The 15,695-nt window shown below is 33.5% G+C and overlaps 1 protein-coding gene across 1 annotated transcript in view; it reads right to left on the bottom strand.

Moving 5' to 3' along the window:
• LATS2 (large tumor suppressor kinase 2) overlaps nt 1-15,695 on the bottom strand; it is a 76,164-nt gene that overhangs the window by 48,370 nt on the left and 12,099 nt on the right. The window contains exon 2 of the mRNA XM_074303680.1: nt 9,063-9,620. Coding sequence (XP_074159781.1) covers nt 9,063-9,392 — 330 coding nt within the window. The 5' untranslated portion in view covers nt 9,393-9,620. The remainder of the gene's footprint in view (nt 1-9,062; nt 9,621-15,695) is intronic.

Below are 15,695 nucleotides of genomic sequence, written 5' to 3'. Positions count from 1 at the left end.
CTTTTCATTTCTCAAAATGGGCAGTACAAACAAGGGTGATAATAAAATCTCAAATTAAAAGTGGTGAACTTTCTGGGGAGTCAAAATCTACCGGTAAGTTGGGGACCCCTATTTTAAAGTTTCTAGTCTACATGCACTAAAAAGTTACTACTGAATTTGAAAAGTTCTGAGATCTTCTATGGGGATGACTTCATTATTAACTGACTTATTACCTTAGTAAAAGGGCAGGATTGGAAGCAGAGACAAGTACATACTTCCTTTTTAAGTGTCCTCCAAGCTTCTTCAAAGTAATTTATGGTTAAAGTTTTCCACCTAGCTCAATTCATTCCAGTATGTTCTCTCACTTCTCCTGGCCTAGTGGATGCCAAGTATGACTAGCTCTATGATGAATAAAAAGCTTTTTTTCGTGAATAAAAGCTTTTAGAACATGACGTCATTTCAAATTCACATGGCATATTTATTGATTGAGAAAGCACATTTTGGGATAAAGCAACCTTTATTCCTATCACATGACTAATTTTTTTTTCTAACATCCTAACTCTACAAATGATAAATCAAAACCACTAAGAGAGTAATGCATACCATACATGCAGTTCTACAGGACAGGAGGAACAGAAATGAAGTTGCATAAGAGGAAAATGATACTATCCAAAAGAATTTTTTCAAGTAGCTATGCCAAGTTTCCAAAGCCCCAATATTCTATCCATGATACACCAATTCAAGTACTTAGGATAGTTCTATAATATAACTATAGTTATATTATTATATTATTATTTTTAGAAAACTGGTCACCCAAATCCAAATTTGTACAATACTTACTAAGTACAAAACACAATACTGGTTGTTGGAGAAGAGAGAAAGAAAGGAGAGAATAAGTGGACAAAAGAAAAGAACATTTCCTCTGACCTTCCCCCCACCAAAAAACATACACAAAAGAATGCTAGCCCAAAAATAAAAAAAATTTTAAAAATTAATAAATATGCCACAAGAGAATAAAGAAGGGATTTTGTATAAAGTTATGAAGGCAGTAGGGAATTGTGTTTACTTTTTAAAAAATTTGATGGCCACAAGATATTTTTAAAGACAGGAAAAGTATCATACTATTTTTCATTTTTTTTAATCCCCTGCATTTTATTTAGTCAGTGTCATACACAGTAGTTACTTTTAAAATGTATTTGTTGCACTGAACCAATTAATACCTAAACTTATGTGACAAATTAATATTATGCTAAATTAGAGAACTATTAAAACACCATCACAGATTTGGAATGAGGAGGGACCTTATGGGGATATTTCATAACTGAATTAAAGAGAAATTGGGAAATGACTATTTTAAAAGCTAATTTAAAACATCATAATCCCATCAAAAGGCAGTTTTAATGTCTTTTTCTCCCTGGGTTTTAATCTTTACCACCCAGAAGCGTGAGAGCTATATATAACAGAAGAAACTTAAAAGAGTCTAAAAACAAACTAAGGACAACCAAACGAATAATACTCATTGACTAAAGGGGCATTTTGTTAACACACCATTGTAACTGCTTTACCCCCTGCTCAACACAGTTCAAGGAGGGGAAGAAAGGGAGAGGACAAACAAATTCTTGGGTGAGACTGAGGCTAAGTATAGGACAGTTTTCAAATTAGCTTTTATATCCAACTGAGAAGCCTTGGGAGGTTTAACAAGAGCTCCATGTTTTTTTTTTTTTTCTTTTTAAACTAAATTCATGATCATATACATAACAGATAACTCAAAATGAACTGAAATGAATATGATAAATATGTTAAATAAAATATACCAATGATAAATTTATTTTGATTCACCAAATGGATATTAAATTAAGACAAATATTTACTATCCTTATGAATTATCCTGAGAAAGTAGGAACGGCAACAAATAGTAATATATATGACTAATTCATGCTGAAATGAAGATTTCTCCTAATTCATAATTCTGAGTTGTAGACAACAGGCCTCTAATAAGGAAGAGAATGGTAAATACAGCTCTTTAATTAAGTTCCTTAACAAGGTTTCCTTTTTGCCTAATTGTATTAGTCTGACTTAGCACACTCTGCAAAAGGTACCAGACACAGAGCATCAGGAAATTATAAAATAATACACTTTTAGAGCTGATAGAAACTATCAGATCCAAACTCTTAATTTTATAGACAATGAAGTTGGGGCCAGCAAAGTTATCTGACAGTCTATTCACAGACATTCTCTCTCCCTACTCACTGCTCTCTCCTACCACCTCTTGGGAGTCACTAGCTCCCACTATCTTAAGACCAAGATCCTTTTTGATTCGCCCCAGTGGTTACTGCCATAAGTTCATCTTGAATGTTAATAAGTTATTTCCTATGTGCTTGCTATACATATGACAGTTTCTGTGCCATTACTAAGTACTGGGGGATACAAAGAAGGCAAAAAACAATTTTTTAACCTTCAATGAGTTCACATTGTAAAAGAAGAGACAAAACACAGATAAGGGTGCAGTGAATCAATGTTGAACAATCTTTTTTTTAGTAGGGGGTGGGAGGTGGCAGCAACATATAACAGGCCATACTTTAAAGTTTAATCATCAGAACAATAAATTAGTGTAGTGACTGCTGATCTCCAAAATGTAAATGTTCACACTTGAAAATTTAACAATCAATTCTATCAGAGTTCAAGTTGGCTCCAGAACACCTCTGGATGTAGGATAGTGTAAATATAAGCTCCTGGTGGGATTGATTTTGGTTTGTCTTTTACTATAGGTTCCTGGAATACAGTAAGTACTTAATAAGTTCTTGCTGTGTAACTGAAGTGGTAGAAATGGAATTTGAAACGAGGTTCTTTGACTCTTAGATGAATCCTGTCCCCTTATTTCACAGCTTTTCACAAGAACCCTGAAAATGAAATTACACACTCTTTGCTAAAGTATACTTGCAGAACAAGTGCAGCTTTTTTCTTTTTTATTAATAAAAGGGGGAGGGAGGAGGGAAGAAATGGCTATTTCTTCCAATATCATAGCAACATTATTTCCTTTTCATTAATGACAATTCCACTATGTGTGTTTTCTTTTTCTCCCTCCCTCACTACTGGTGACTTAACACTAATCTTGAGTTTTCAATGACACTAAGATCTTTCCATTTTTAACATGCAAAGAAATAACATTATTACCCTAATGATTTTAAATTCATTATTGCAAAATATCTTTAATGAAACAACTTTTAGATAAGATCTTATTACCAAGGCACAAAGGAATAGTGATTCTGTCTAAATTTATGAGTGAACTGTTTTCTCTACTTTCCAATGTTACTTTATTGAGACAGGTGATACAGTGTATAGAGAGAACCCATGTGACCTAGCCTCCAATTCTTGCTGGCATACGATCCTGAGCCAGTCACTGTAATTCTCTCAGCCTCATTTTTCTCATCTGAAAAATTGGTATAATAATGCCATACATTTCACTGGATTACTAATCTCAAATATATAAATAAAACTATAGATTTACAAATTCATAACTATTTACACAGTTACATATAACACAGACAATACATATATATACAATTTACAAAAATGCTTTGCAAATTTTAAAGTGCTATATATAAAAGCTGGCTATTATTAATAAGATATACATGTATCACAGCTAAAGAACTCTAATGATTAAACTCCAAAACAAAGAAAAAATTGGTCAATTTACACACAGTGCTTTTGTTTAACTTTCATTATTTAAATAAGACTTCTATTTTGATTGAACTTACTGGAACTTTTAAGTACTCCTAGCAATCTTGTATTTCATAACTATTCATTAACAATTCTATTGAGAAAAATGTTTGCAGAGTTAACTCAAGGTACACCTGCATATTAATTTGTTGCAGGAAGGAAGGCCCATGGGGATAAGATAGGGACAAAGAAAGCCTCTCCAAAATGAGCATTAAAGCCACACCACATGCTAAATCCTAGGGTTACAAAAGCAAAATTTTAAAAGTTGCTGAATTCAAAGAGTTTACAACCTATTGAGGTAATATGACATGTAAATTACCATACACATGAGATAATTGTAGGAAGGAGAGAGCATGAACAAGGTGGTGATACCTTTAAGTCATTTCTTTCAAGATTTTGTTCTAGCATGACTTTCTGCATAAGATCTTTCCTGATCCCTTTCACCCCCATGCCAATGTCCTCTCCACTAAATTCACCTTCTATTTATTTTGTATCTAAGTATAAAGGTACAAAACTTTCTGAGATATAGAAGCTCCCAGGCAGCCAAGCCTAGACACAAAGTGTCCAGCAGACCACCCAGTATACCTGTACCTGAAGTCACTGATAGTTATTTTATCTCTTTATAACTACTAAAGTTTCTGATAATAAGGTAACCCCACTTAGACACTAAGACTGTGGCAAAGGAGATTAAGATGAAGATTAAATATTGTGATTGCATTAATAAGTAATACCAGAAAATGAAGAACATTTTGGAATGAGGTATATCACTGATAACTAAGACTTGAAAAAAGAGGTACCTAAGAATAATAATAATCAAAACCTCACCAAAAAAATAAATATTTACATAACTCTTTATAATCTACAAAGCATTTGATATAGAATCATAGAACTTGAAGGGACCTTAAGGATATGTGTATTTTGCCTTCTTATTTTACTGATGAGATGGAGGTTAAATGATTAGGTTGACAATCTAAAGAGGCAAGCTGAAATCTGAGCTCAGGTCCTCTAAATCCCAAATGCAAATATAATGTTTTCCCTAAGTCATGTCATTATCTTATTTGATCTTCACAACAATCTTATTAAATACAAATGTTATTATTCTTCCTATTTTACAGATGAAAAAATAAGATTGTAATTCCCGTTTCTTGTTAGTGGCAGTGACAGGATTTAATTCCAAGTCTCTCCTTACTCCACATCTGATGCTCTACTGATAGTATTCTGCTTCTTTTGAAAGAAAGAATACTAAAAATGAAGTTGTCTAAGAACATTAAATTTGCCTTTCAGAAATAATAACATCACAGCAGCCAAAGCTCCTAAACTGGTAGTCTGAAGAGAAAAGACCCAAGCAGGTATGGGTGATATGCACAGAACAGGTGCACTTTGGATGGGAAGTACAAAGTCTGGAATTGAGAGTAAACCACAGAAGCCCAACAGTGTCAGGAATACTTGTTTTTTCGGTTACTGATCTGCCTGAAGTCTCCAACTTCCAATCACTTCTGAATCCGGGGTTTGATAGGCATGAGATTATATGGGACCCAGAGGCAAAGTTATTCTAGGTCAGGAGTTATTCATCTTTGTGTGTGGTGTGTATGTGAATGATTCATCTGGAAGTCTGAAGTAGCCTATAGATGCCTTATTGTTTTTTAGATGACATGTATGTGATACACTTTTACATGGTTGCTTTCAATCAAATAGTACAATGGATATAAAGTATCTCTAAAAATGTATAAAATGTTTTTAAGTAACTGAAGGAAATTTCAACTGAAATTTAGTGAAAATAAAAATTTAATCCCCCCCCCAAGTTCACAGACCCTCTAAAATGTATTTATAGACTCTTGGTCAAGTAATTACAGATTAATCACTCCCTCCTCTAGACCCCAGCTTCTTCAACTGTGCTTTGTAACCCTATATAGGATGTTTTATTCCTGAAATTATGATTTATAATCAGTGTTTGATTTGCATACCTATTTTATATGCCTACACACAATATACCAAGGATCATGTAAAAATTTCTCAGGTGAAAAGAGATTGCGAGTGGAAAAAGTTTAAGTACCTCTGCTCTAGATGATACCAAAAAAATCCAGCTGAGCTGATGTTTGAGTTTATTACAATTTCTGAAGTATTTAATTTTTTACACAATATTAAGAAGTTTTAAAGGCAGATTATATAAAATGGAGAATTGAGACTAGTGGTCATAAGAAACTTGGTTGAATGATTATGATTTTTGTTATACTTGGCTTCAGTTCTTTTGCATTTGGAGATTTCTTGATAATATACAAAGGAAGACAATCAGGTCTGGAGACCTTATTTAATCAATTTTTTCTAGTTTTGGTACTCCCTACATTTTAGAAAGATAACTTTTTTCCCTTTCAAATTAGAAAATGCAAAAAACTTCTTTCCCTTCCTTAATAAACAAACCACCTTAACTTCTCCAGTTCTATATAAGCCACTTATCTTCAAGAAACACTTCATTTTCAATGTGCTATGCCTAATCAAAAAGCTACATAGTACATGCTGTGATATGCAATTTGTAACATAACTAGCTGGTAAATGAATTATAAAAGTATTAGTTCCAGAAAAATGTGAACATTTTTCATAATACAATTTCTTTATAATCAAATTAGTGGTTCTTAAAAGACTGCCAAAAGTAAAAAAGGCTCAAAGCCTTGTTCTTTCTTTAAAAAAAAACAAAACAAAAAAACAAAACAACTTGTGACAAAAAAATATGCAAGAAACCTGGAATAAAATGAAAAATAAGAAGATAGATTAAAGCTAAGACCAAAACCTTCATTACAAGCCAATAAAATATAATCATACTGATATTCAGAAATGCATTACACTCCTGCCAGAAAACTTATCTTTCCAATTACTTGGAAAAAACATCAAACTTTGCATTAGAAGAAAAACTTTCTTCAAGGAATAAACTTATTGGTACAGGAGTAATTTTTTTTTCCCTCTAGAGTATGTATACAGGACCTTAATAAATGGACTATGAAGTTTAAGTCACAGACTCACTATATAGAATGTATAAAGGCAGAGGGGAAAGGGCAGAAACCTTAAGTCTTCACTTATTTCAAAGAAAAATAAACAAAAGTGGTAGGAGTGATACTTTTTGAAATGAGCTCAGTTGAAATAAAGTGGCAAAAGCAATTATTTTGGTACAGTCTTCAACAGAGTCAAATCAAAATAAAACTCTATGCCTACTAGATTATGGGAAAAGAGTTTAAATTCTTTCCCATCGTGATGAAGAAAAGGAATAAGGTTCAAAGCAGATGGAAGGGAGGAGGGGGAAGAGAAGATGGAAGACATGTGCAGATACAATTGGGTTCTCTTTTAAGTGTCCTATTTGAATTACAATGATACCCAGCTCTACCCAGCAGAAGTAGACAAAAACTAGAGGTGTTCAATCACTTTGTCTTATCTCCCATTGTTTGGGCTTATATAGTCAAATTTTGCTAGAATAGTTGAGGTGGGTGGTATGAGTAAAGATACAGATGTTTTGAGTTACAAAACAACACTATGCAATAAATTGACTTTAGCATTAATTTTTCAGAAGCATTAAGTATGGTAAACAGATCCCTTTGTGCTGACAATTAAAATGAGTGTACTTTTGTTGGTTAGAACTTGACTAGAATGCCCACTCTTGTTAATTTGAATGCACTGGGATCTCACACAGGAGAAACAGAAAAGAAAGCATCCTCTACATTATGTTTTGTAATGCAATTATCACTAATGGATTTTGATACAGTGGGATTCCACCTGTGTTTTGGATCACATGCTTCACTTGCTTCTTTTTATCACAGCTGAAACACAACTGCACCCAATATGCCATCTCTAATTACCTCTTTTGTTTGCAAGTGATTTATAAGGACAGATTTTAAACTCTGCTGCTGACCTGCAAGTCTCTCCATGATCTCACTCTGATGTTTCTCCAAGATTGCTCCCTCTGTACTTTCAAAGCCATCAAGCTTTGTTTGTTGGGGAATAACACTTGGCAGCATCTTTAGCTTCATATTTTTGCAATGAGCAAGGTCATGCCTTCTGCTGTCATTTTACACTTCTAGAAACCCTCTGTACCACATTATTTATGATTTCATGCTTTGTAAAACACTTTCTATACAACAAAGGGTGCCATAAAACACTTGGTCCTCTGCACAACCTCAGCATCTTGATGAAGGAGGCACTGAAAAAGCAGGCATGGTTTCACAAAACTACAAAACTTAGCAAAATTAAAATTCTATAACCAAGAAAGGCAATGCAGCTAGCAGAGAGAGATCCTGACCGCAAGTCCTACCTGTGTGATGCAAGCAGTCACCTATCTTTTCAGCACCCCAAGACAATTCTGAAACAAATTGTTGAGGAGGTACTATCTGCATTGATTTCCTAACTGGAGGTTTCCTATGACAATAAAATCACAGTTCCAGTCCAAACTAAATTATATGTTAACTGAAAGGCAACAAATACATATTATGTTCTGAAGAATCCAAATACAATAATGATTTCTATTTTTAACACATCATATATGAAATGTCACAAGTGTTCATCTTACTTCCTGTACTTCTGTTCCTATATGTTCTGAAGAAACTAAAAACACTCAAACTACTCTTCCTTGTTCTAAATGTGAAATCTCATTTTTCAAGGTTCTGTTAGCAAAAGCACCCAGCTTGTTCTAATCCTGAAAGAGCAGCCATGACTAGGATAACAGATGGTACAACAATGACTTTTAGGAGTCATTCACAAGGAAATAATATTTTTACTAATGAGGATCTACAAAATAACATCTATTTTTATTTTAGACTAACTGCCTCTCAAAATTAAGAATTTTCTTAGTGGCCACATCCCAGTCATATGAAATTATAAAAGATGCATGAAAAAGTGCATGTACTGAGTCTATTTGTAGATGTACATTGTGATTTGCAAATGTCTAAAAATTCCTGGACTTTTTTTCCCCTATTCTTTCTCATACACCTCAAAAAAACTGACCTCACATCTCCTATAACAAAGAAAAGAGGTAAAGTACATAGGCAGAGAAAAAATATGAAGGCCAAACCAACACACATGAATAGAAAAATCTATTAACTAAAAATGAAGCCATCATGTAAGTATGTCTTCCCTGATTTCTCAAGCGCAGAAAAGATAACAGAACTTTACAAATGTTACCTAAAGGACTCACAATGGAAAGAAGACAAATACATAACATGATTGATACGAGCAATTATAGAACTCAGAAATCTTTTCTGTAATGAATGACCAATCTGGATCTCAGAATACAGAAACACATACTGAAACATGATTTTCACTTCATTCCAGATGCATTAATACTTGATACAACCCAAAGATCCAAAAGGAATCCATACACCTACCTGATCACATCCTACTTTGACCAATTCCTGTAACATCTGCCGATTTACATCCACTGTGCTTGATTCATTGGCGAAAGGTAGCAAAGAGTATCTTATCTCCCTCAAAGCTTTTTGATAAGGTCCAAACTTTGGAGTAGGTTTCATCTGCTGCTGCCTTGTGGCATCTTTTACTATCAAGATTTTTGTGTCCAAGGAGGTGTCACTGCCTGCTCCAACAGGGAGCCCTTGACCAGAGGACTTGGAAGGCTGTTTTAACCCTTCACGAATTTCTTGCAATCTCTGTCTACTGTTTCCAGAATAAGTTGTAGCAGGAAAAGTCTTTGGCCTCATTGTTAGTCCAGTTTCCTTTTTAACATAAATACAATCTTCTCAAAATACTTTATTTTAAAAACAAAATAAAACAAAGCAAAATAAAACAAAAACAAAAACCCTATTGTCAATAGTTCAGTTCATTGTAAACATACTTTTAAAGCAATTTCCTTTTTAATTTTTCTTTTCTTCAATCTTCATAGTTCCTATAGAGAACCTTAAAAATTCTAGAGTTCTCATTTTGCAGATCTGAAAAAGATAACGAAAAAGAAAAATGTTATATACTTTAAAAAAACTTACATTAATTTTTAAAAATTATATTTCTTGAAAATCAGAGTGATTAAATTACTAAAATACAGTGTAACAGAATATCAACAACTATTTCTATAACATATTAAAATCTGCAAAGTGCTTTACACATATCATTTCATCTGATTCTAATAAGTAACCAGTAACTTCTCTGAATTACCCTGGTCTTCAAACATTAGATATTTATATTAAGGTACTCTCCAAAAAAAATTCTTAGCTCAGTTATAAGCTATTAAAGCTCCATCTTTTATAAACTATGCTAAGCCTTTTGGGACACTCTGTACACTTATATCAATTGTCCCCTGGATAGGATCTATCAAAGCTTTTGATTAACTGATGTTCTATTACAATTTCATGTATAGTTTATTAGTTTGCTTTATTGGATGCTTATTTTTCTTGCCAATAAATCTTGTTTAGTATCTATCTACTCTTCTTCCCCTTTTTTCCTGCCCTATTTTCTGCTAATCACCTCTCTCCATTCTACAAAAAACCAAGTCCTTTATTATTTATGAAATTGCTCTTAATAATTTGACTCTCCCTAGAAAAACACCAATCATAATCTTTCCCCAGTTTTTCAAATATTAAGAGACTTATAGAATCTTAGCCCATCTGGAATAGACAGGATCATGGAAATCATCAGATCTACTTTTTTTTTTTTTTTTTTAAATATATGAGGAAATGACAATCCAGAGAAGTTGGACATGTTGCTAGAAAATGAACACTGGAGCTAGAATTTGAAATTTATCACATTAATGAACAATTATACCCAAAAGAGGAGGGCTGAAACAATATTCCTGATAGAAATGGGGATAAGCAAAACTGGTTATATTTTTCATTTAGAAGAATGCAAAGGGGCAGCTAGGTGGTGCAGTGGATAGAGCACCAATCTTGAAGTCAGGAAGACCTGAGTTCAAATCTAATCTCAGACACTTAACACTTCCTAGCTGTGTGACCCCAGGAAAAGGAACAACTCCAATTGCCTCAGACAAAGGGAGAAAAAAAAAAAAAAGCAATGACAGCTAATCACTTAAATTTTGAAATAAAGGAAATGGTGGATCATGCATGCACAAGATGGTGGACTACACATATTTTCTGATCCTCACAACTTTTCAAGTCTCTCCAAAAAAGGAGTTCCATACCAAAAGTTAATAACACAGAACCAGATATTAGTATGGCATTTTTTTTAAAAATGGCATCCTAGTTCTTACTGTCCAGCTCATAAAATAATTTATAGAGGAAACGTGATATTATAATGAATGTTGGACTCAAGACAAAAGTCCTAAGTTCATTTCTCAGAACTTCTACTTATTAGGTAAATGATCTCAGTTGGGAACTTTAACAGAGCTTCAATTTTCTCATCTGTAAATTGGGGACAATAATTGTCTTGTATATTTCACAAGGTCTCTGTGAGGATCAAATTAAGACATATATGAAGCATTTCATAATTACACTAAATAAATGTCAGTTATTTTTGTTATTTTAAAAAATTAAAATATTGATTAACTGCAAGGCCATTTTCTCTGAATTGTCTGTTTTTAATTTAAAGAGATTTTGTTGTTATTCTAAAATGAAATTTCACTTCTTTGCAACTGTCCAGTAATTGCACTGTATGACACTCCCCCCTTTTTTTATTATAGCTTTTAATTGACAAAACATATGCATGGGTAACTTTTCAACATTGACCCATGAAAAAACCTCTATCCCAACTTTTCTCCTCCTTCCCTCCTTCCCTCTCCCTTCCCTAGATGGCAGGTAGTCCCATACATGTTAAATATATTAAAAGTATATGTTAAATACAATATATGTGTACATATTTATACAGTTATCTTGTTGCACAAGAAAAATTGGATTTAGAAAGAAGGTAAAAAATAACCTGGGAAGAAAAACAAAAATGCAAGCAGACAATAACATAAAAAAAGTAGAAATGCTATGTTGTGGTTCACACTCATCTCCCAGAGTTCTTTCACTGGGCTAGCTGGTTCTGTTCATTACTGATCAATTGGAACTGATTTGGATCCTCTCCTTGCTGAAGATAGCCACTTCCATCAGAACTGATCCTCATATAGTATTGTTGTTGAAATATAATAATGATCTGGTTCTGCTCATTTCACTTAGCATCAGTTCATGTCTCTCCAACCCTCTCTGTATTCATATTGCTGGTCATTTCTTACAGAATATTATTCCATAACATTCATTGTATGAATTGTATGACTCCTTTTTTTTCCTTTGTGCAGAGACCTAAGTTTTTTTTTTTTTAATTCTTCTTTTCTTCAATTTAATTAACAGAATTTATACTTCATGTGGTAACATACTAGAGATAAAACTCTCTTTCCTTAAAAAAAAAAAAAAAAAAAAAAAAAAAAAAAAAGGTGGTATAGTTAGTGGAAAGAAAAATACTGCACTGGAAGCCAGGAGCCTGGGTTGGAATCTTGGCCCTGTCACTCACTTTAGCAGGACACATCATTCTGGGTCCCAGAGAAGTAGATCAAATGAAATAGTTGGCTAAGATTGACCTCTAAGGTCTCTTTCAGATAGCTAAGAGCACTGACTTTGAGTCAGGAAGAGCCTTCTTCCTAAATTCAAGTTTGGTCGCAGACACTTCCTAGCTATTTGATCCTGGGCAAGTCACTTAACTCTGTTTACCTCAGTTTCCAAATCTCTAAAAATGAGCTGAAAAAGAAAATGACCATCTATTCCAGTATCTTTGCCAAGAAAATCCCCAAAACAGTCATGGGAAGTCAAACAAGATTGAAATGACTGAACACCAAAGTTTTTGGTGTGGATTATGATTTATCTCTGAAAAAGAAAAATTACAAATTACACAGAGGACAAAAGAAAGGGGCATAGTAAGTTTAAGTTGGATGCATATTACCTATGGTAGTTTATGCCTACTTACTAAGTAGCAGATTAAATCATTTTCAAGAATGCAGGACAGAAAAATCAATCCTGTGATGCAGGGGTTCTCAAACTACCGCCCCCAGGCCAAATGCAGCCCGCTGAGGATGTTTATTCCGCCCACCAGGTTATGGCAAATGGGCTGAGGGGCAGAGACAGAGTGTGAGTTTTTGTTTTTACTGTAGTCCAGCCCTCCCACAGTCTGAGGGACAGTGAACTGGCCCCCTATTTAAAAAGTTTGAGGACCACTGCTAATGTATCACAAATGGGAGACCACAGATTGCTTAGTTAGGATAGAGATAGTCAAAAGCACAAAAAGAAAGGGCTACTGCACTTTGGGTGAATATTCACTCTTAGAAGGCTTTATAGGAAGATACAAACAAGAATCTCAGAATAAAAAAGAGGAGAGGGGTTGCAATCAATGGAAGTACCACCCTGATGAAATCACAGATCCAAAAAGTGTTAAAAGTCCAAATTGGGACTTAAAAAACTCAAGGTCATGAAATAAAACCCAGTGGTACCACAATTTAATAGAGTTTAGAAATTTTGTGGCAAACAATAATTATAGAGTCTACTACATACACTATTAATAAACCCTAACTGGATCAGTGATCTAAATTTTTAAAAAATCTAATTCACTTCAAAGAGCATTCAATATAACGCATAACTGTGAGGCATTGATGGGATAAGCATACAAAAATGAAAAACAAAACAAAACAGACTTAAGTTTCCATGGAATTTATATTCTGTTGTGAAAAGCTGGAAGAATTAAGAAATTTGCCTCAATTTGCCAAAAAGAAGAATATTTTAATCAAACAAGCAGGTGAGTTATTGGAGACACAATTTTGTTTATAAAAAGAGAGAGGAGTTCATTATAACTAAAGCAGAAATAGACATGTTTCGATCCATACTCAATTCCTGAGTGGACCTTAAACAAGTCACCTATAATCCTTTTATGGGATTTTTTTAGACTAGATTGCATCTGGGGGTTCTTTAAGCTCTAAATTTATGATTTCTAAAATTAAAAAAAAAAAGATTTAGGAAAATATTTACAATAAATAGATATACCAAATATACAAAGAAATTAAACAACAGGAATAAAACTCTCAGGGGATATCAACAGACAATTTTTGAAGTATTAAATACAATTGCTAATAACCACATAAAAGGATAACTCCTTAAAGAGAACTACACGTCAAGAAAACTTTAAAATACTATCTTATGCCTAGTAAATTGACAAAACAATATAAGTGATAAAATTTCATGTTGGTGAGGGCTTTGGAGAAATAGGTACTCTTAAACATTGTTAGTGGGGATGTAGAATGAAACAAATATTTTGCAGATCAAAATAGAAATATCATAAAATGATCATAATATTCAACTTCATGATTCCAAGAACTTTACTACAAAGATATGAGAAAGAAAAAAGAATCTATCTGTAACAAAAATATTTAGAGCTACATTAATTCCCTGAATGGATATGGAAAAATCATTTAAACTTCATGAGTTTCTTCCCCCTGTAAAATGAATGAAATGAACTAAATGACATCCCAGGTCTCCAGATTCTGTTCACCTAACAGCAGAAAGGTAAATATGAGTCAATGGCATGACAATGGTGGGAAGTATTCACAGCAAAAGTATCCATGAGGAAGTGGATATCTTCAACATAAAGAAGATCCAACTCACTTCCAACTGATCAATGATGGACAGAAACAACTACACCCAGAGAAGGAACACTGGGAATTGAATGTAAAATATTAGCACTACTGTCTATCTACCCAGGTTACTTATACCTTCGGAATCCAATACTTAACTTGCAACAAGAAAATTGAATTTACACACATATATTATATCTAGGTTATACTGTAACACATGTAAAATGTATGAGATTGCCTGTCATTTAGGGGAAGGAGTAGAAAATCTGGAAAAATGAATACAAGGGATAATGTTATAAAAAAAAATTACTCATGCATATATACTGTCAAAAAAATTTATAATTATAAAAATAATTTTTTAAAAAAAGTATCCATGAGGAAGATAAAAATCCTCACTATATTCTGCCCAAATTTAGATCAAACAGAATCCATTAGAGGGAGCACACTATAAAAGAGACATTGATGAACTGATCAGGATGATGGTAAGAAGTCAAATGATCACATACAAGGATCATTATAGTTTGTTTCTTATTCTTGTGTTTGAGTGAAAAGAGATCTCTGTCTTGAAGAAGAGAGTAGAGGGAAGGTACATTTTAGACATTTTCAAATATTTAAAGGAGGACTAATCTTGTGGTTTGCCTCAGAGTGTAGAACTAAGAAAAATAGGTAGGATTTACAGGAAGGCAGATTTAGGGTTTGAAGCAAATAAAAACTATCATAATGGCTCACCTATGGGATTAGGTGATAAATTATCCATTATTTGAGGTTTTCAAGTGAAGACTGGATGACTACTTTTTGGTATCTGAATTGAAAAAAATTGAAAAAAAAAAAAGTCATAGGGGCAGCTAGGTGGTGCAGTGGATAGAGCACCAGCCTTAAATTCAGGAGGACCTAAGTTCAAATCTGATCTCAGACACTTAACACTTCGGAGCTGTGTGACCCTGGGCAAGTCACTTAACCCCAGCCTCAGAGGGAAAAAAAAAAAAAGTTATATTCAGGTAAGGGATGAGAGACCTCTAAAATCCCCATACACTGAGATTCTGTAAAATTAAAGTCCACTAGGTACCTGTTTATTTTCACATCTCCCTCTGGTGGCCTGTAGGTTTAAGAAAGTTTTCTAAGATGGAACGAATGCATTTCTCAGTATATCATTTCACCATAATTTCATTCATTGAATTCACAGACTTAAGATTTGCAAGATCCTTACAGATCAAGTCTAGCTCCCTCATTTTGCAGATGAGGAAACTGACGTCCAGAGAGGTTAAATGTTCTCGGAGCTGATGTTTAAGAGTTGCTCTTTCTATTCATCTGCCCCACCTCATTTGTACAAGTAATCTTCAGATGAAATGGGAAGTTATTTTGATTTTTCTAGCCTACCTAGATTTTCCTAAAAATATTTAAAAGAAGCCTGAAGCTACTTTAAGCTACTGTTGTAACTATTACTTTTGCTTCCTTTTTTTTTTTT

Source organism: Sminthopsis crassicaudata, chromosome 3 (assembly GCF_048593235.1).
Source record: "Sminthopsis crassicaudata isolate SCR6 chromosome 3, ASM4859323v1, whole genome shotgun sequence".
In the NCBI taxonomy this organism is placed as follows: Eukaryota; Metazoa; Chordata; class Mammalia; order Dasyuromorphia; family Dasyuridae; genus Sminthopsis; species Sminthopsis crassicaudata.
Note: the sequence above shows the minus strand (reverse complement) of the source record. Positions and strands in the feature narration are given on the sequence as shown.